Source organism: Eptesicus fuscus, chromosome 3, assembly GCF_027574615.1.
Source record: "Eptesicus fuscus isolate TK198812 chromosome 3, DD_ASM_mEF_20220401, whole genome shotgun sequence".
Classification (NCBI taxonomy): domain Eukaryota; kingdom Metazoa; phylum Chordata; class Mammalia; order Chiroptera; family Vespertilionidae; genus Eptesicus; species Eptesicus fuscus.
In genome coordinates, this window is record NC_072475.1 from 7027788 (window position 1) to 7047407 (window position 19620).

A 19620-nucleotide genomic window follows, 5' to 3' on the forward strand; every position below is an offset into this window, starting at 1 on the left:
GCTGCCCAGTTTCTTGGAAAGGGCTCTCTGACTTTCTCCATCTCTCAGCTCTGCTCCTCAGAGCGGTCACATCATTGTCACCTAGACACTCTCCTCAGGACAAGGAAGATGCCACTGCATGTGGCTGCCAACTCTAATAGGGAAAGAAACCCTCCCAGATTTCCCAGGCAAGTCCCCATGAGAGTGCTGATGGCCCCACTGGGTCTGTAAATCCTTTCCAGAACCACTGCAGTGGCCCGAGGAATGGACCGTTCTGTCTGGCCCGGGTTGTGTGCTAGGATGGATTATGGGAGGGAGGCTCCTCAGAAGAACGGGTGCACAGAGGCCTGTGAGCTACAGTTATTTCTCAGCTGGACCTTTTACGGGGGTGATGGGAGGCTGTCATGTATGTGGGTGGAAAGGGAGCCACATACGAAACCTGACAAGCTCAGGGAAGGCCTGCATGGTGGCCTTACAAACTCAGAGACCTCAAGTAATCACATAGGATGGTCTGAAATTAAAACTTCCTAACTAAAAGCAGTTCATGGCAGGTAGTCATGTCTTAGGGTGGTATTTTTTCTCTAACAAGGGTCAGTTTTTACCTTAACTGAGCCTGTGGTCTTTTTTTTTTTTTTTGCATCTACAATAGCATACATGGTAACATACCTTTGGAACAGCAGAGTAATTTCCCTCTTTCTGGACCCCTCAAAGCACAACTACACACCAGAGCAGAGACCACAAATCCCCTCATTGTTATTATTATCATATTAATTTTAACTGTTAACTATTCTGTACCCACCTATATAAAGGAAGTATGTGTCTATCCAATCTCAGAGATTTCCCAGTTTTGCTTTCTCCCACCTCCCTAAACTACTACCAATGGGTTTTATGTAACACTAGAGGCCTGGTGCACAAATTTGTGCACTGGGGGTGGGGGTCCCTCAGCGCAGCCTGCGCCCTCTCACAGTCCGGGATCCCTCAGGGGATGTCCAACTGCTGGGTTAGGCCTGATGCCCCCAGCAGTCGGACATCACTCTCACAATCTGGGATCCCTTTCTCCTTGCTCCCCTCCTGCTCGCTCCTTACCTTTCTGCTCAGCTCGCTGCTCCTTAGCGCTGCTGCAGAGACAGGAGAGGGTCCTGCCACCACCGCTATACTCGCCAGCCCTGAGCCCGGCTTTTGGCCTGTGGGAGTGCACTGACCACCAGGGGGCAGCTCCTGTGTTGAGTGTCTGCCCCCTGGTGGTCAGCACACATCATAGCCACTGGTCGTTCCCGGTTGTTCCGCCGTTAGGGTCAATTTGCATATTACCCTTTTATTATATAGGATTGCTCATGTCTTCCCCTTTGATCCTGATGTATAAAATAACTGGGAAAGCTGCCATTTTCCAGAGCACTGTCTCAATCCATTGAGATTTTTGCTTTCCTAAAATTGTCGTCAGTTTGGCTCAAATAAGCTCATAAAAATTTTCTACAGGTTTGGTCATTTCTTACTTACGTCAACATTCACAAGTGGGGAGGAAGCCTGCAGTCATGTTCCAGTGTCTGCCTCTGAGACTTCTGTCCTAACCTTCAGCTTTGAAGGCCATCTCAACAGCAGATGGTATTTCCTCTTTCTCCATTTATAGAAATACTTTCCAAGACCTTGCATGCCACTCTTTGTTCTGTGCTGTTAACATAAGAAACATTCAAACCTGTGAAGAATTTTTGTGAGTTTATTTGAGCCAAACTCTCCACAATTGCCAGGAAGCAGAATCTCAAGGGATTGAGACCATGCTCTGGAGAATGGCAGTTTTGCACCTTGTTTTATAAATTACAATCAAAAGAGGGTTACTTAAAGCCCATTGGTGATTGGTTAGGGAGGTGGGAAAAAGCAAATCGGGGAAACCTCAGGGATTGGATAAAATGTAAAATGATGGACACATGCTTCTCTTACTTAGATGGGTACAGGATAGTTAACAGTCAACAATTAACTCAATAACAATGAGGGAATTTGTGATCTCCACAGGGCAGTGCCTGTGCCTTGAGGGGTCCAGAAAAAGAAGAATTACTTTGACATTCCAACAATGTATTATCATAGATGAAAAAAAAATGGCTCAGTTAAGGTAAAGATTGACCTTTGTCAGAGAAGGTACCGGCCTAGGACATGACTACCCACCATAGACTGTTTTTACTTAAAGTGTTCATTTCAGACCATCCTATGTGGTTACTTCAGGTCTCTGAGTTTGCAAGGGCTCCACGCAGGCCTCCCTGAGCCAGTCAGGCCAGCATGTAGCATCTCTTCATCCACAGTGCTAGTGGAAGAAAACAGAAATCATCTGTTTGCAATGCTTTGCCTCTTCCTAATTTAGTTTATGAAATATTTACTTGCATTTTTCTTTCCCTCAAAACAGCTCTCATTAATCTAGTTCTTTTGTTTTGTTTTGTTTTGACCTCAGCCTCTGGGCACTTCCCCTCCTTCCCCCTCCACTCTCATCTCCTGGCCCCTCTTCTGCCCCCACCTCCTGGAAGATTGGGGAGGGAGGGGCTCCCAGAGGATGCCATAAGGAGACTTCTGGACATTGGAGACAGACAACCATGGGAGTCAGGCCCAGAGCAGAATCCTCACACAGAGACCAAGTCCTAACTGTGCACACCCCCTCTCCTATCCCCTGCATTTCCCAGCCTCAGTGTCTGGGCATCTGGCAGAGATAAAGTGGACACTCCTTAAAAATGGTATTTGGGCCCATTCTATATTGCTCAGTGGTTGAACATTGACCTGTAAACCAGGAGATCACAGTTCCATTCCAGGTCAGGGCACATGCCTGGGTTTCAGGCTGGATCCCCAGTAGGGGGCGTGCAGGAGGCAGCTGATCAATGCTTTTCTCTCATCATTGATGTTTCTATCTCTCTCCCCCTCTCCCTTCCTCTCTGAAATCAATAAAAAAATATTTTTAAAAAATGGAATTTGGGGGATAAAGTGCAAGTCAGGCAACTGGAACTACATCATTACAAGGGAAGTGAATGTAGTGCACTGCCGACTGAGCTCATGAACCTGTGTGCCCCCAGGGCATTAGGTCATTGTGTTGTGGGGGGCAGAATGGCACCAGGTGTTAGACCCATGGGGTCAGCCTGGACCTGGGTTCAGCAACCTCTGCACTTGGGTTCTGGCTAGGAAAGAATTCAGAGTAAAGACTCAAACTATAAGAGAACATCCTATATAATAAAACCCTAATATGTGAATTGACTGAACAGCGGTACAACCAGTTGCTATGACGTGCACTGATCACCAGGGGGCAGATGCTCAATGCAGGAGATGCCCCCTGGTGGTCAGTGTGCTGCTCAGCCAGAAGCTGGCTCCCAGCTGGCTGGAGCAGCAGCAGTGGAAGGAGCCTCTCCCACCTCCGCTGCAGGCGGGCAGTAAGCAGCGAGGGGTCCCGGACTGTGAGAGCCCAGATGCGAGAGGGGTGTCTGACTGTTGGCTTAGGCCCAATCCCTGTGGGCCAGCAGGCAGACATCCCCTGAGGGGTCCCAGACTGCGAGAGGGCGCAGGCCAGGCTGAGGGGTCTCCACTCCCCTCTGCCCCCGCCCCTCTCTCCCCAGTACACGAATGTCATACACTGGGCCTCTAGTTTATTGAGAAAAATCACAGAGGTAGAAGAAGTAAGTCATAGAAGAAATTGGCTTAGGAAGCAAGTTATAGAGGCAAAGGAAGGGTCCTAGAAACTTGGGAGTGAGGAAGGCCATGGTAAAGCGCCTGGGGGGGAGGGGAGGGAGAGGAATTGGGAAAGACCAAGTGTGTGCTCCCAGGAGGGAGAGCTCCCTGGGTCCTAAATCCTAAAGGTTTTAAGGGTAGAGATTTTAGGGGAGGTCCCAGGGGAAGATCTCAATAGAACATTCAGCAGCTTTCCAGGTGTGTCCTTTCAGGGTCTAGGTCGCCACTGATTGATTGGTCAGCACCAGGGCAGGAGGTCATTATCCAATGCAGCTGGCCCTGAGGGCGGCCATGGCATTCCTTGTCTGGTTTTGCTGCTTTTCTGGGCCTGGAGCTGAAATACAACTGAGACCTAGATGTTAACTCCAGGGAGGAAAGGTGGGGGGTTCCAAACAGCATGACCAGTGATATGCTAGGGGGGGAAAGGTCACCCTGGGGCTTTGCTAGGCACCCGGGGCTTTCCGCCCTCTGTACCTGGCCCATCGTCCTTGCTCTGCTCGTCTGTCCAACTGCCTAACACAGTTAGCTGGTTCAGCGGCAGGGAGCCTTGTCCTTAGCAACAGTGTGAGTGAACCTGGGAGAGCTCACTCATTAGCGAGGAGGGAGCACCCTGAATAGGTGTTCAGTGGTGGACCCCACGTTTCACAAGGGACACTGAGAAAACGGAACTCATGCATGGAAAGGTGAGCAGGAAGAGGGAGCCTCTCTATGAAACAACGTTGGAGGGACCAGGGATGTTTGGTCCATGGAAGTAAAGGCCTCCAGAGAAATATGGCGCCACCGTTGGACAGCTCAAGGCCTATCGTGCAGAGGAGGAGGACTAACTGTGTGACTGTGGAACACAGAGCTCCCGGGGTGACAGTGAGTGCAATTAGTCACAGGAACTGCTTGCTAACAATGACAACGTCTTATTTTTTTTTTTTAATCCTCATTTTTAGAGAGAGTAGAAAGAAGGGAGGGAGGAAGGGGAGAGAGAGAGAGAGAGAAACATCGATGTGAGAGAGACACATCAACTGGTTGCCTCCAGAACCCATCCCGGCCAGAGGCAGGGAGTGAACCCGAAAACCCAGGTATAGGCCCTCGACAGGGAATTGAACCCAAGGCCCTGGTGCATGGGCTGACGCTCTAACCACTGAGAAACAACTACTTAATACTGGAACAGCTGCTTGTTGAGGCAGGAAGTATCTCCAGCCCAGGAATTCTCAAGCCCAGCCTGGCCAACCTGTCTTAGCAGAAATTCAGATTGGGGTTGGGGTCTGGACTGGACAGTCCTGTGATGAGCTCCTCTTGTGCTTACCTGCTTGGCGCCCACACTTCTTCTCAGGGCACCCTGACATAGCCTCGGTGAAGCACCCAGGTCCCAATCTTTCTGCACGGTTCTACTGGGGCTGACTTCCCCTATGGCTCATTCAGCACATGTGACTCAAGCCAGACCATTCGGTGTTTGTCAACTCTCCTGGCTGGCTGTCGGCTGATAGAATACAGCTGTTGGGAGGGCCATGCGGGGACAACCACGCTGAGGGAGAGACCAGCAGAGAGGGAGCAGAGCCATGGAGAGAGCTCTAGACCAGGGGCTAAGGACAGACAACAGGTGCTCGGCCCTGGCAGGCCTGAAACCCGTGCACCCAGAACCGCTCTGCTACCTAAGGCCATGCATTACCTGTAGCATAAGCAGGTTGCAGTTGAGCTTCTGTCTTTTACAACCAGGAGTCCCGATACAAATGTCACATATATGACCTACTCTACCATTTGCTTATTTCCTAATTTGGCACAAAAAGGCAACACTAGTGAGGATCAGAATGGGAGTGCTTTGCTATGTGCCATGCATGGCGAGAAAAGCTTGACACACATTATTTTCCACGTGGCTAAGATTATTATCTCCACACTGGATGGGTGTGCAAGTGAGGGGCTCTCCCAGGGGCTGTAACAGAAAAGCCAGCAGCTCAAGCCACGCCAACAAGGACCCAGTTTGTCACTGGCTTCTTCCTCTGCACTGTCCCCCTTGCCATTCCCAGGAGCCCAGCAAGCATCCATCGCCTTACACCTCTGGTTCCTGATCAGCCACTGCCACAAATCACCTGGCCTAGAACTTGGGGGCAAGGGGATTTCCCAGAGGAATCTTTGAACATGTTCATAAGAGTGAGACTAGATCCTGGACAGAGGATAGATGCCAACACAACAGGCCACACTGTCCTGCCACTTGTCCTGTCATGCAGCTGGGCAGTGTTCAGCCCTCCCCAAGTGCATTCCGTGTCATCCTCTCCTGCTTTACGTTCTACTAGAGGCCCGGTGCACGAAATTTGTGCACTCAGGAGTCCCTCAGCCTGGCCTGCACCCTCTCACAGTCCAGGAGCCCTCAGGGGATGTCAGACTGACAGCTTAGGCCCGCTTTCCACAGGGAGCTGGCCTAAGCCGTCAATCAGACATCCTTAGCACTGCTGTGGAGGAGGGAGAGGCTCCCGCCACTGCGGCTGCACTCGCTAGCCATGAGCCCAACTTTTGGCTGAGCCATGCTACCCCTGTGGGAGCGCACTGACCACCAGGGGGCAGCTCCTGCATTGAGCATCTGCCCCCTGGTGGTCAGTGCACATCGTAGCAACCAGTCATTCTGCCGTTCAGTCGATTTGCGTATTAACCTTTTATGCCTGTGGGATCAGGCTGAAACCAGCTCTCTGACATCCCCCAAGGGGTCCCGGATTGCGAGAGGGCACAGGCCAGGCTGAGGGACCCCACTGGTGAATGATTGGGGCCGGGGAGGGACATGGGAGGTTGGCCAGCTGGGGAGGGACTGTGGGAGGGCTCCAGGGCATGTCTGGTCCATCTTGCTCAGTCCTGATCAGCCAGACCCCAGCAGCAAGCTAACCTACGGGTTGGAGCATCTGCCCCTTGGTGGTCAGTGTACGTCATAGTGAGCAGTTGAGTGGCCTTAGCATATCATTAGCATATTACGCTTTGATTGGTTGAATGGATGACCAGGTGACCGGACACTTAGCATATTAGGCTTTTATTATATAGGATTTGCACCTGGAGCAAGTGGTGGCTGTAGGGTTATCCACAACCCTGGGCCCCAGAAATTAGGCACCTTGGACTATACTCTTTGGCCTAAACTTTCCCCAGGAGGTTGTGGGTTTGAATCCTCTTTCCAGAACATTCAGAGGTTGTTGGCTCCCCTGTTCAGTACATTAAAGGCACCATATAACCTCCTGGGCCTGGCACATGGATACTGGCACCTGGAAATACAGCAGGCAGGTAGAACAGAGGTAATGCATGGATTCTTCAAGTGAAACTATTCAGACAAAAGCCCCCTGTGGGTGTGAAGTCCACCTGCCTGGCATAAAGACTGTGCCTCCTTTCTAAATAATAGGTGCTTGCTCATCTGAGGTGTGGATGGTGAGCGGAGACCCAGGTGGGCTGGAGGTGAAAAGAAATGCATTCCTGTGTGCAGTCCCAACATGAAAACTACTGAACAAAACACAGCCTCTGAGATTGGGAGTAAAGAATGCCTTGTCACCATGGTTACCAAAAAATAGTGCCACTTATCTATAATAATAAAAGTGTAATATGCTAATTAGACCGGACAGCTGAACGACCTTCCAGACGTCATTCTGGACGTCCTTCCGGACAAAGCCGCTGCAGCAGGGGCCAAGGCAGAGGCGGTTAGGGGCAATCAGGCAGGCAGGCAGAGTGGTTAGGGGTGATGAGGCAGGCAGGCAGAGTGGTTAGGGGCGATCAGGCAGGCAGGCTGGCGAGCGGTTAGGAGCCAGCGGTCCCAGATTGTGAGAGGGATGTCCGACTGCCAGTTTCAGGCCTAAACTGGCAGTCGGACATCCCCCGAGGGGTCCTGAATTGCGAGAGGGTGCAGGCCGGGCTGAGAGACCCCCCCCCCCCCCATGCATGAATTTCGTGCACTGGCCTCTAGTATACAATAAAGGCTTTAGCAGATGCCAGGCCATCTGATATTCCAGTCTGAGTCCAAATGAGAGGGTGTCTGGAGTGTCATTCCTTATTCAGTTACGGGTACACAGCTGTGGCCCAGGTACAGGGCCAGGCACTGGAAACCACTCTCATCACTCTGCAAAAGCAAGCCTTTTACTTCACACGGGCACAAAGCAATGTTGCATGTGAGTGTATATTGCTGCCTCAGCGTGTGTGTGTGTGTGTGTGTGTGTGTGTGTGTGTGTGTAGGGGGGTCACCCTAGATGCGAGCTATAATGGAGAAGGGGGTGTTGGAGCGGCCATCTCCTCATTAGTCTCCATGGTCCTATCTGGCAGAGAGGTTGCACAAGAAAGAAAAATGAAAAGAGAAGATCCCCTTTCCTTTCCCCTCCTTCCCAGGATTCCTAGTCTGGCGGTCCTAGAGGGGGACACTCCCCGCCCCGCGCTGTCTGTGGGAGCCCTGGGCCGCTGGCCTAGCCCCCGCCTGTTTCCAGACTCGGGGCGGGGGGTGAGGGGGTTCCGGTGCTGAGGAGGGCCCACAGTGCCTGCTAGGCTCAGGGGCGTGAAAGGCCCTGGGAGTGGGATGCCAGGGAGCTGGGCCGGCAGCCCCCAGCAGGAGCAAAACAAGAGCACGCGCACCTGCCGGCCCCGCCCCACACCGCACACTGGCCAATGGTTGGTCGAGGGCTGGTCATGGGCGGGGCCAACGCGGGGCGGGGCCGGAGCCCCAGCAGCCCGGGGAGCCCGAGCCAGCGCGGGGCGCAGCGGCTGAGCCCCGAGTGAGCGAGCGCAGCCTCGCGCCCGCCGCCCGTCCCTGTCGCCGCCGCAGCCGCCGCCGCCGCCGCCGCCGTCCCCGCCGTCCCCGGGGCATGGCCTGTCTGACGGCCGCTTTCTCGGTCGGCACCGCCTTGGTGAGTGAGCGCGTTTTACGCCCCTGGGGCTTGGTGCTGTTTGCCAGGAGAGCGAGAAGCACAAAGACCCGCGCCCTCACCTTGACACCTGCCCCCGGGTCCCGGAGGAGGTGCCCGTCTCCCGTCGCCCACATTCTGGCCACCTGGCTCTCGGGATGCTCCTTGCACCAGCTGAGGACGCCGGGAAGGTGGAGGGGCCAGGAGTGGGCGGGAGGCGGCCAGCATCCGCACAGACGGCCTTGACCTCGTCCGCCGGGGGCTGAGGGGCATGGGGCCTGCGGACCCGAAGCGCCCTGGGGAGCGGGGCAGCCTGGGCCGGAGAGGGTCCCATCCCCCGCCGGCGCGCGCGCCCCGGGCTCCCGGAGCCGCACTTCGCGCACCGCCCTCCGGAGCGCCGGGCAGGATCTGGGGAACAAAAGAGGGAGCTGCTTCCCGAAGCCAGAGCCTGCGCTGCCCCTGCGCTGCCCGGGGACCGTGCGCTGGGATCTGCTGCGGACGGAGCGGCCGAGTCCCGGGCTAGGCAGGCAAGAGCGAGCCTGGGCACCGGCAGGCCACCTCTCTGCGCCCTTTAGAGAGACGGGGTGGGGACAGAGGCGCTCCTATGCCGTCTCCGGAGGGTACCAGCTCTGAAGGGGGACCCCTTGGTGCCCGGGAATCCATTGCTACCTACAGCAAGTGCTATTCCCACGGGCGGTCCAGAGGCTCCCCTTGCTGGCTTACAATAGCTCCTTAAACTCACGTTAGAACAAAACAAACAGCTAATAACCATCGACCCACCCATCAGAGGGCTTTTCATTCCTATGCCCAGCAAGCCGGCGTTGCAGTTTTGTACTTAATGGACTAGATTTCAGGTCACCTAAAGTGCCGATAGAGAATACTGTGTATTTCAACCCGCATCGCCCTCCCCATCCATCCCTCTTTCTGTCCTCTGTGTATTTACTATCCTGCCAGTTCCTTCCCTTAGGCTGTAAGCCCATAGTGCACAGCGATTTGCCACCCCCACCCCTCCCCCTATTTCATTTTTAGCATCCTGTATTGAAGTCAGCAGGGCTCAGCGGTATTTAACCGACAGTTACCTTAAGCTCAAGAAAAAAAAAAAAGAAAGAAAAAAAAGGTAGCCGGGTTTCTGCGCATGCTCTGTTCTGCCAACTGCATCCTGTGATTCCAAACAGGTTACTGTAGAGCACGCCGCGCCTCGCCAGCTCATTATATAATGATTTTGTGTAAACCGATAGAATGGGGCCGGCGCTGATGCCGAGGAGGTTGGTAGAGGAGGGGAGAGCGGGCGGCTCACAGGCCGGTCCCATCTCTGGGCTTGCTTTGCTTGACGGATAAGAGGGGATGGAAACCAGGAAAGGCAAGCCCCTCCTCAGGACATGTGCCTTAATCTGGTTGAGTGTTTGGATCACACTTGGAAGTTCTGCCTTTTCATTTGCCCCCCTCTTTGGGATTCCTTAATCATGCTGATAACGAAGAATTAAGGAGCGTATTACTGAGAGTTGTAGGGAAAGAAAGTTTCTGGTCTTTTAGGTACTGGGTAACCCTGGAAGGCCTTTCAAAGCTGCAAGAGTGGCTTATCCACGTGGGAAAAGAATGAATCAGAATGTGTTGAAGAATAGAGGTTTTTATGTCCAGATTGTTATGTGACAGACCCGGAAAGCAAGTGTTTTGTTCTCACGTGGAGGTGCTAGTGGCTGTTTTGGGTTTTTTTTCCCCAGGGAATTTTTTCTTTTCAAATCAATTTTCTCCCGGAAAAAAGTAGCCGGGTTTTTAATAATAATAATAATAATAATAATAATAATAATAAATTCTAGTCAGGACATAAACAATGAGCCCTGGCTTTAGAGCTCCTGGGATCCCGAAGTTTGCTCTCTGGTCACCCTGGCTCTGGGGTTTAGCCCGGGCAGACGGGGCCAGAGGTGAATTTAAAGGGAGTTAAGTAGGCAGGACCGCCTGGGGAGTGGAGTCCCTGAGCCGGCGGGAGGGGGAGGCACGGGTTCCACTGGGATGGTGGTATCTGGGCCTGTTTGAAGCCGGGTTTTGGCTTTGGTGAGGTTGGCCTTCCGAGTGACCATGCAAGTGGCATCTGCCCTTTGCCGTGAAGGGTGTGCTGTTTGGGTTATTTTCCCTCAGGCAGTGTCCTTGAGAATTCTCCTCAGCACATTTCCGCTAATGTGCCCAGGGTACCACGGACGGATCTGCCTAGGTGGACGCCAAGGCCAGTGATGAGACACTGGACAGAGAAGTGAGAGAGAGTGCGTGCCAGCACCTGGTGCCTGCGAGCTCCTCTTCCCCTCCCTCCCTCCCTCATGATGCTGTGTGTGTGTGTGTGTGTGTGTGTGTGTGTGTGTGTGTGTTTCTATCTCTAACTAGGCTTTCCTGGGTAAGTAGAGTGGGCCAGTCTCACAGTGGCCTGGGGGGCTGCTGCCTGTTAGAGACCCTCCCAGCTAAATAGGCATCTCATATGTCAGCATTCAAATGGACATCAGCAGCATTCAACAGCAGGCAGGACCCCTCCAAGCCTGGCTCCTCGGCACCCAACACCCGGGCATGGACTTCCTGCTCTTTACCATTTATTACGCAGCGCACATTGTGCATGGAGGGGGCGAGGTCAAGACAATGCCTCAGTAAGGCGGGGAAACACACAGTGGGAGGGAATCAGTGGGGAGGGAAGATGGATTTGTTTCATTATTAATGAGCTCAGGAGGCTGAGGACAGCGAGCTGTAACCTACATTGCGGTCGCTCTCATCGGAGGATGTGTTTCCAGAGAGCTGGTCTATTTCAGAGTGACAGCCACTGCCTCCCATCATGCAGGATCCCATGATTTCATTAATTGGGCGAGGCCATTGGACACCCATGGAGGAAGGGTGGGTAATGGCGCACACAGCCTCGGTGTCAGTGTAGCTGGGGGTGGGGTCGTATGGTTTCTCACTTTTCTGTGTGTGGCCTTCCCTATAATGGACAGGGGCTGGGATGACCCAGGGTCACCTACACCTTGCCTGTACAAAGCTAAGCACTGTTAAGGATGCTGGCTGGGAGGACAAGATGCAGCTATGAAAGCCGCACAGAGCTGGACCCCGGCCTGACTACTCACTGACGGTGGGGTCTTGGGCGGGTCCGGCAGTCTCTCTGTGCCTTAGATCCCTCCTCTGAAATGGATGAGGGGGGAGACGATAAAACGCTGCTGGAGTTGGGGAGATAGTAAGAGGCATAATCTCTGCATCCTGGAGTTTAAAGGGCTCGTTGTACTTGCTGCATCAAGAGTCGCTGTTATAGTCACACCTACTATGCACAAGGGGTTATTGTTTAATATTTAAATAGTGAGTACTCGCCTCTGGCTTCTCTCTCTCTCTCTCTCTCTCTCATTACCAAATCATTTAGTCACCCAGGTTTGTCCTGCCCAGGACTGCATGTCCGCTCTGAGTTTCTGCATGGCCTCCCTTGTAGCTCTTGCCTCACAGTCTTGTAACTAATTGCCTGTATTCTTTCCTGGGGCTCCATCTTGAACATGAGCTTGCTGAGGCCATAGGCCATGTCTGTGTGGCTGACTGCTAACCCCCAGGGCTTTATTTGGTGCTTAATTTGTTAAATGAATGAGTAAGTGAGAGAGCAGATAAGCTTAGGGTCTGGAGGGGGGGGGGTGGGGGGGGAGAGAAGCCAGGCCCTGATCATAATACAGGTTTGGCATCAGCTACAGTCTGTGAGTGGGTGGTTGGAGTAATGGTTGTTCATCCCTGTATTCATCACAACGGAAAGCTGTGACCTATTCCTGGGCCTGTACAGGGTTGACACTTGTGGATTCTGGGGGAGGGCATGGGTGGTCTGTAGCAGCTGGAATGCTGGGGTGCAAGTCCAGGGGGACCACCACTGGAGAGGAGTTGCTGGCTACTCCTTGCCCCCAACTGAACACACAACGATGGGGGATCCCCGGTAAGAGCCAAGCCTGTCAGCAGAATGTGGGCGTGAACCATAGGTGAGCCTTTTCCCTTGGTGGGGATGGTGGCGATGAGAACAAACCTGGGGGACCAGGCCTGGAGCTAATCGTCTTGCTCGTTGCTCCCTTTGCTATCCCCCAAGGCCAGAATTTGGTGCTTTGAGGGCAATGATGGAGTCAAAGTGTGTGATAAACCCGGGACAGCAGCGTGTGCCCTCCAGGACAAGAGGAGTGGGCAAAGGGTTGGCATTTGGTGCCTGCTCTGGGTGCCAGAGCTGAAGTTGTAAGTTTTCTCCTCATCAGGGAGGGTCTGCTATTACTCCTCCAAGAGGCCTGGGCACAGAAGGCCCGGGGTGAGCTCGGAGGCAGAGGTGGCATCCTGTCATGCCAGGGCTCTCAGGAGCCCCGATGTTGGGCCAACACAGACCTTCCCTGACTTCCGGAATGTATGAACCTACTTACGTTTGCATCTGAAACGTTTCATATGCTCCGTGACAGTAGCAAACCAAGCTTAACTTTGTTGGTTTTATTCGGCACTTGCATTTTTATCCACAGAGTGTTATAGTCAGTTAAGATTTCCAGAGGTTAAGCCTTCCAGAGGTCAGGAGATGCCTGAGGGGTGTGTGTGTGTGTGTGTGTGTGTGCGTACCTGTGTCCTTTTCTTAAATGTCAAAGCAACATTTTCAAACATCACAAAGACCAGAAACCCCTATGCCCACATCTGCTCAGCCCAGCCCTCTGTGCTTGAGACATTCAGAACCAAGCCCTCCAAGCTCTGTGAGCCCGTAAGTACCTGATGGAAAAAAGGCCAGGTCTTGAGGACACAGCCAGGTCCGCCATCGGGCATTCCAACGGGGTAAGGGCTTGTCTTGGCCACAGGAGTTGCTAGGTCTGTAGGAATATTTATGGATGATCCACTCTCAGGTTTATTTTGGATTTTTTATTAGAAGCAATAATGATAAAAAGCTATCAGCTCTAAAGCAATGGGCCTAACAAACCTATGGAAAAATAGCGGTACCCTGTTCCACTTCAGCACACACCCCAATCCTACCGCAGTCACGAGGTCCTGAATTCCCCAAGACAGTATTCCATGGCCTCTCCCCACCGGGCCACCTGCCTTCAGCGATATGAAGGAGCATCGCCGGAGGCCCGTGCTGTGGGCCCCTGTGGAATGTTCCCTCTTGAGTCAAGAGAAAGCACAGCATATTTGCCCACCCCAGGGTTCTTCTGAGTCTTGGCAGTACCTGAAGCATATTGATTTGTTCAGGGTTGCCAAACTGTTAGAAAAAGATACTCCTTTCTTTGCATAAATACCCTTGGTTCTTGGCACCTCAGTAGCAGGTGACTCCCAATGGAAGCTTGAAAGCCGCTGTAGCTACAAAATGTTAGGTACTCATGGGATGCGGCGGAAGGGGCATCTAAGGTGTCTTCTTTTTGATGACTTCGATTCTGGGATCACTTCTGCCCCTCACTTGGTTATAGGGCTCAGAGCAAGTTCAAGATCCTTAAATTGTCTGCGCCTCAGTTTCCTCGTCTGTTTAACAGAGAACAAATATTAATCGTTGTTACCCTTTTTCAGTGCTATTATTAAGATATGATGAGAGAGGAGGGTTGAGAGTGATTTGGAAAATTTACGAGGGAAACATAAAGGCCAACTCCCACAAAACCCAGAGGTTCAAGTGGTGTCATTGCTCTTGAGAAATGCTGACGAGGTTACATGAGAAAGGCACTAAAAGAGCTCATGTTCAATGAAACTTTCAGTTGCACAGTTTTTAGGAGCCTTATGTACCTTTATGAGGATTTTTAATGAGTTGACTGTACATAGATAACATTTTCATTAGATCACTGTTTCATTCTTTGGTTATTATTCATTCATTATGGTTTTGTGATTAGATTTGATGATTCCAAAGGAAGACTGGTAGATAAATTTAATATCTTATCTTAAATACTGTTTTAATAGAAGAAAAAGTGATGGCTAGAGATAAGAGATTTCTCTGGGTACATTTGCTTCTCCCACCGAAGTCACTTTGTAGTGTTGCTGTAAGCATTCAGTGACCTGGGGACCGGCTCAAGGTCCCCTCTGCTCTTCTCCCTGATGTGATTTGTAACCTCTGTTGGTGCTTCCTCCCTGTCTTTGTAGAACACCAGCAGTTACTCTGCAGTGATGACGGAGCTCAAGTCGGTGTGCGTCTCGGTGGACGAGGTGGTCTCCAGCAACACGGAGCTGTGCGAGAAGGATCTGCTGAATGGGCATCTGAAGAAAGTGGACAACAACCTCACGGAGGCCCAGCGCTTGTCCTCCCTGCCTCGGAGGGCGGCTATCAACATTGAATTCAAGGACCTTTCCTACTCGGTCCCAGAAGGCCCCTGGTATAAGAAAAAAGGTAGGAGGACGGCTGCTGTGTTAGGAGGTGGGAGGAACCTGTGAAGGAAGCAACAGGTGGTTTGGGGGAAATCGGGGTCTGGCAGTGGGAGGCTGTCACTCTGCGGTGGCTGGCATATTGCATTGCCTTATGCCTGTTTGCTTTTTTCTCACCTATAATATGAACAGGTGGATTAGATGATTCAAGATTCATGGTGGCTCTTAACTTCTCATATGAGTACAAAGAATTCACAAAGATGGGCCAGTGTCCAGGTGTGCTGGATTCTGGAGTGCACTCAGAGGGTCCTCTTTACTGGAGGCTGTTTATGTTAGTCTTTCAAGGTGGGACTGTTTTTGTGTGTGTGTGTGTTTTTTTTTAATGTTTCAGAGCAAAATGGAAGACAGGAGCTCCCTCCCAGATTTGAAGTGTTAGAAGGTAGCTGGTGACTTAGCGTGACCTCTCTCAAAACCAATCATTTATATTTAAGCATCTTTAAAGGACTCTCATGAGTGGTGTTGATGGGATATTAAAAAAACACACATTGTTGGCAAATGAACCATAGAAATGAAAACAGAAGAGATAGGGAGGATGGAACTTGGGAGGTCTCTGGAAAGCCACACAGTTCCTGAGTTTGCTCCCAGCTTGTTGTACGTCAATGGCAATTGGCAAAGGACGGTATTTTGAGTTTTCTTAGCGGCCTGGATGTTCCTTTGCCAGCTCTAGGTTTCCAGAGTGTGTGGAGTCAGTGCCACCTGGGCTGGTATTTCTGATCTATTTCTTCCTGTGGCACCTACTCCTCATCTTTCTATACTTCACTCCCTGCATTCATTATCCATCCAACTTTCTGGAGGGTGGGAGAGGACATGTTACACATCATCAAGAAATGACGGTCCCTAGTTTCTAACAAATTATTTAAATCATCCTGAAAACGTATGAGCCTATTGAAATGTCAGCACAGGGTTTCAGCCTTTTTCTCCTGAACTTGAAATAAGATTTTACCAAAAAAAAAAAACCAAACCACCACACAAACAAACAAACAAAAAACAACGCACCAAGTGACCAGAGGGCCTTGTTATGTTCGGCTTGACTTGTCTGTATAGACAAATTGTGGCAAGCCCATGGGCATCATAGACCAGTTTTGGTCCATCTGGTACATGTGGCCTCAGGAATGTTGTCCTGATGGCTGGAAATGCTTGGATGGCTTTCCTGTAAATGGGAAGAGAGCTTGCAATGCCGAGATGCAAACACCTGCAAACCGTGACAGAGTCTTGGTTTGCAGGCCAACACAGTAGGTACTCAACCATTGTTTGCACGTGAAGAACATCATGTCCCAGACAGGTATGTGGCTTGTCCACCCTGTATTCTCTGAGTGTTAGAACTGGTCCCACTAATTGTCCAACTTCACCGACGTGATGGAGTCTTAGTCAGTGAGGGAGGGGCCGCCACTTGGAAGTTCAGCTCAAGTGGCTGCCGGATAGACACTTGCCCTACAGTAACCGCTGTTACTCAGGAGGGGTGGAGGAGGACGTGAGCCCCGAGGGACCTGCCCATGAGTCAGAGATGGTTAGGGCCCGAGGAAGCTGGGCGTGATGGGGTTTCTGTATCCCCGTGGCTGGTTAGTTGACCAGCAAGGCCCATTTTCTGGCTTTCTCCCAGGCTCCCTCCTCAGTCGCAGCACCTGTGTCTGCCCTTCCCCCACCGCGCACACCATCCTGTCCTTTGTTCTTGGCACCCTGCAATTTAGGATTTAGATGAGTTCACTGCGGCATCAATTCAGGGTGTGAAATACTGGTCCACCTCCTCACTGAACAGAAAGGAAACTGAGTGGTTAAGGCTTGCTCATGTGCCCCAGCTAGCCAGGCAGGCCTGGGTCTGTGGGGGGGTGATTTCTAACTCTGCAGTCTGACCTGGTGCCTGTGCCTCGCCTGGCACAGGCCCTCAGGGATGCCCGGGTCCCTGTGCTGCCTCTGCAGGGTTGGTGCTCGCGGGTTTTGCTCTGCTGCCGTGTGCTGGACTGGTTGCCCCATTAGACTGGAGGCTGCACCCATGGAAGCCTAGAGTTTTCCTGAATCAGAGGCGCTAGCTGCCCGAGGCTCCTCTCAGCGCTCACTGCATCCTCATCACCAGCAGGCTCGCCGGTGCTACATCTCCAGTGAGCTAGTAACTTGGGGACCAACCACATTTCCCCCAACTAGTAGGACGTACAGTACAAGTCAGCATAAAGTCTGGACCCAGGCATTGGGCTGATACCTGTGAATTCCTCCCGTACCTTTCCCACCAGGTCCACCGACTTCCTGTTGGCTTCCCGCCACTCCTTCTCAGGTCTGGCTCCTCCCCCTCAACATGGCCTTTCTTGCCTTGTCCCTCCGGTTGCTGGTGATTGTCTCTATCCCCAGCCATGGTGAGGTTAAGCTGAGAAGTCAGATCCCAGCCTCTCGCTCATTTCCTTTTTCTCCATGTGGCAGTTGTATATTTGGCATCACCTCGGTGTGACGCCACGTGTGACCAGCCTTTGGGGCAGGGGTTCTTTCTCTTACCTCTCTCACCATATTAGTTTTGCCGTCTCTATCTTGTTACTGTTGTTAATTGTTTAAATTCAGCTTTACACGTGGAGCTCATTGTAATGACCACACTGGGGTTGGGCGCCAGGGCATTGCCTAGGAGACGGGCATCTCTGGAGAGGAGAGGTGTGAGGGCTGCACGCCTGGTTGTGTAGCGAAGCAAACAGAGCCCCAAAGCAGAAGTGATTTGCTCCAGGTCAGAGCCAATGCTGGGCTCTGGCTGTCTGACTCCCAGCCCAGGTTTCTTTCTGTCACAAAGACACTGTCCAGTGAATTCCAAGGGAGTCTCTTTCCTCACACAGTTTCTGCCAGAACAAGGAGCTACAACACAAACTCAACATAGAATGCTGTAGCAAAGCTTGCGTTGTAATGAGAATAACCTTATAAACTCCTACATCATTAATTTTTTAAAAAGACGCCAGATAAAGAGAACCCCCCATCCTTAGAACAAGGGCGTGAGGGACCAGCGGCAGTATGGAAGGAGTCAGGCACTGGGTTCTGAGCTTGACAGTTGCCGAGCACTGAATATGGAATCTAACAAGCATCTTGTATTTTCATTGTCGTTACATTTTCACCGTATGATTAGTGATGTCTTTGGAGGAAAAACACATCGTATGATATATTCCTAGTAGAGAACATAATTATGAAAGGAGCTATTCCCCAGATAAAACTGTGTACCCCAAGGATGACTTCACCGGCTTCTGACACAGGAATCACGTTCCCTCGAGGAATTCGCTCACATGGCATAAGTGGATGGGGCAGAAGATTTGGCACGATGTGGACTTGGTTATGTCAGGGGGCCACCTGGACAGTCCGGGCGGGTTGCTCTTGCTGAGCCCTCCGTGTGACTTACTTCTGAAAGCAGCTTCTGCTTCCTGTGGGTAGACACGCAGTTGGGGACATTTAGGACCCCGTGCTGAGAAGAGAATCCGCAGCCTGAACTTCGGAGATGGAGATGTGGGTGGTGCTGAGAAGACCTGACACTTACGTAGCACTTCCTGTAGCACTTCCTGGCTTTCGGGGCTCATTCACACAGGGGTCTCTTTTTCATTGAGGAGGGCACATCACTGGACCACCAGAGCATGGATGGGCCTCACCCCATTTTACAAAATTATTAGTATTGCCTTGGCAATTCGGACCCATTTTCCTTTTGACTGACCTGCTTGGATGTCACTCACCTCTGCCATTCCTAAGGAATCCCCTGGTCCTTTGGACCGTCTCCCGCTGTCCTGTCTCCTCACCTCGGAGGTGAGGCTGAGGTGTGTGGCATGCCTTCACATAGACAGATGACATGGTTCTCACCAATGAAACACCCCTCCCAGGATTCCCTTGTGATGAAGTTCAGATTGAGAACAAAAGTAATCATATCTGGGGCTTTAGCAAGTTCTCTTTACTCTTCCTCAGCCAGGCTGCTGTCCCAACATGATAACACTCCACTGGGATGAAATAGCATCTCCTGCTTGGAAATCCAATCCTCCAGCCTCCTCCCCGCCCAGTGCCAGGGAGGAGCGGAACAATCTGGGCAGCTCCTGCCACTCTGTATTGGTTTGCATTTAAGCTGCAAAAATGTGTTTCAACACCTTTCTCAAATTCAAGTTGGCTATCTCTTCATTTCCATAGCTATTCCCAAGGCCTGTAACGACAGGCTGGTTAAAATGAGTGGAATGTGCCTTTAATAAATGCCTTTCAGGGATTCCATTTAGGGAAGACTGGAGTCTAACCAAGTGCTGGGTGACTTGGGCAGGGACGGGAGAGGCAGCCAGTGAAAGGGGGCCTGCAGAAATCCCCCCAGGCAGCAGTGGATGTTCAGGGGGTGGGCTGCTCAGGTTCGGAGGGGATTTCTGTTCCCCTGGCATGAATGGATTACTCTTGTGCTTCTTGGGAACCACCATGCTAAGGTGGGTTTTCTTTTGGAAAAGGAAATACCCTGCCTTTGTCTTTATTTGAGGCTGTGGCTAGTCTTTCATCTGGAGCAGTGTGGTGAACCTAAACCTTGCCTGCAAGGGCTCCTTGCGTGAGGCTGGGCTGTTATAACTGGAGCCAAGCGGAGAGATCCTCTCTTCCCCTCTGAGCCAGTTCTTAGGTTCTCAGTTCTTGGAGGCTCCCTGGGGCAGGCAGGCAGGACACCCCTCAGGGCCCTTTGATGACGGTCTTCCGGAACAGTTCTGATCTTTTGCCTTATAGGCTCAGAAAGAGGCTTTGAAAGACTGCTGAGCATGGACCAGCTCTCTCGGCAGACGCG

At 51.8% G+C, this 19620-nt stretch overlaps 1 protein-coding gene across 4 annotated transcripts in view; it reads left to right on the forward strand.

The window, feature by feature from the left end:
• The first annotated feature begins 8337 nt into the window (after positions 1-8337).
• The window catches only part of ABCG1 (ATP binding cassette subfamily G member 1), a 46472-nt gene continuing 35189 nt past the window's right edge, over positions 8338-19620 (forward strand). For 2 of the 4 annotated variants that reach the window (XM_054713563.1, XM_054713564.1), the window contains exons 1-3: positions 8338-8519; positions 14595-14838; positions 15006-15158. In XM_054713563.1, the coding sequence (XP_054569538.1) occupies positions 8478-8519; positions 14595-14838; positions 15006-15158 (439 nt within the window). In that variant the 5' untranslated portion in view covers positions 8338-8477. The remainder of the gene's footprint in view (positions 8520-14594; positions 14839-15005; positions 15159-19620) is intronic. The other 2 variants (XM_008145685.3, XM_008145686.3) reach the window with 1 other exon arrangement.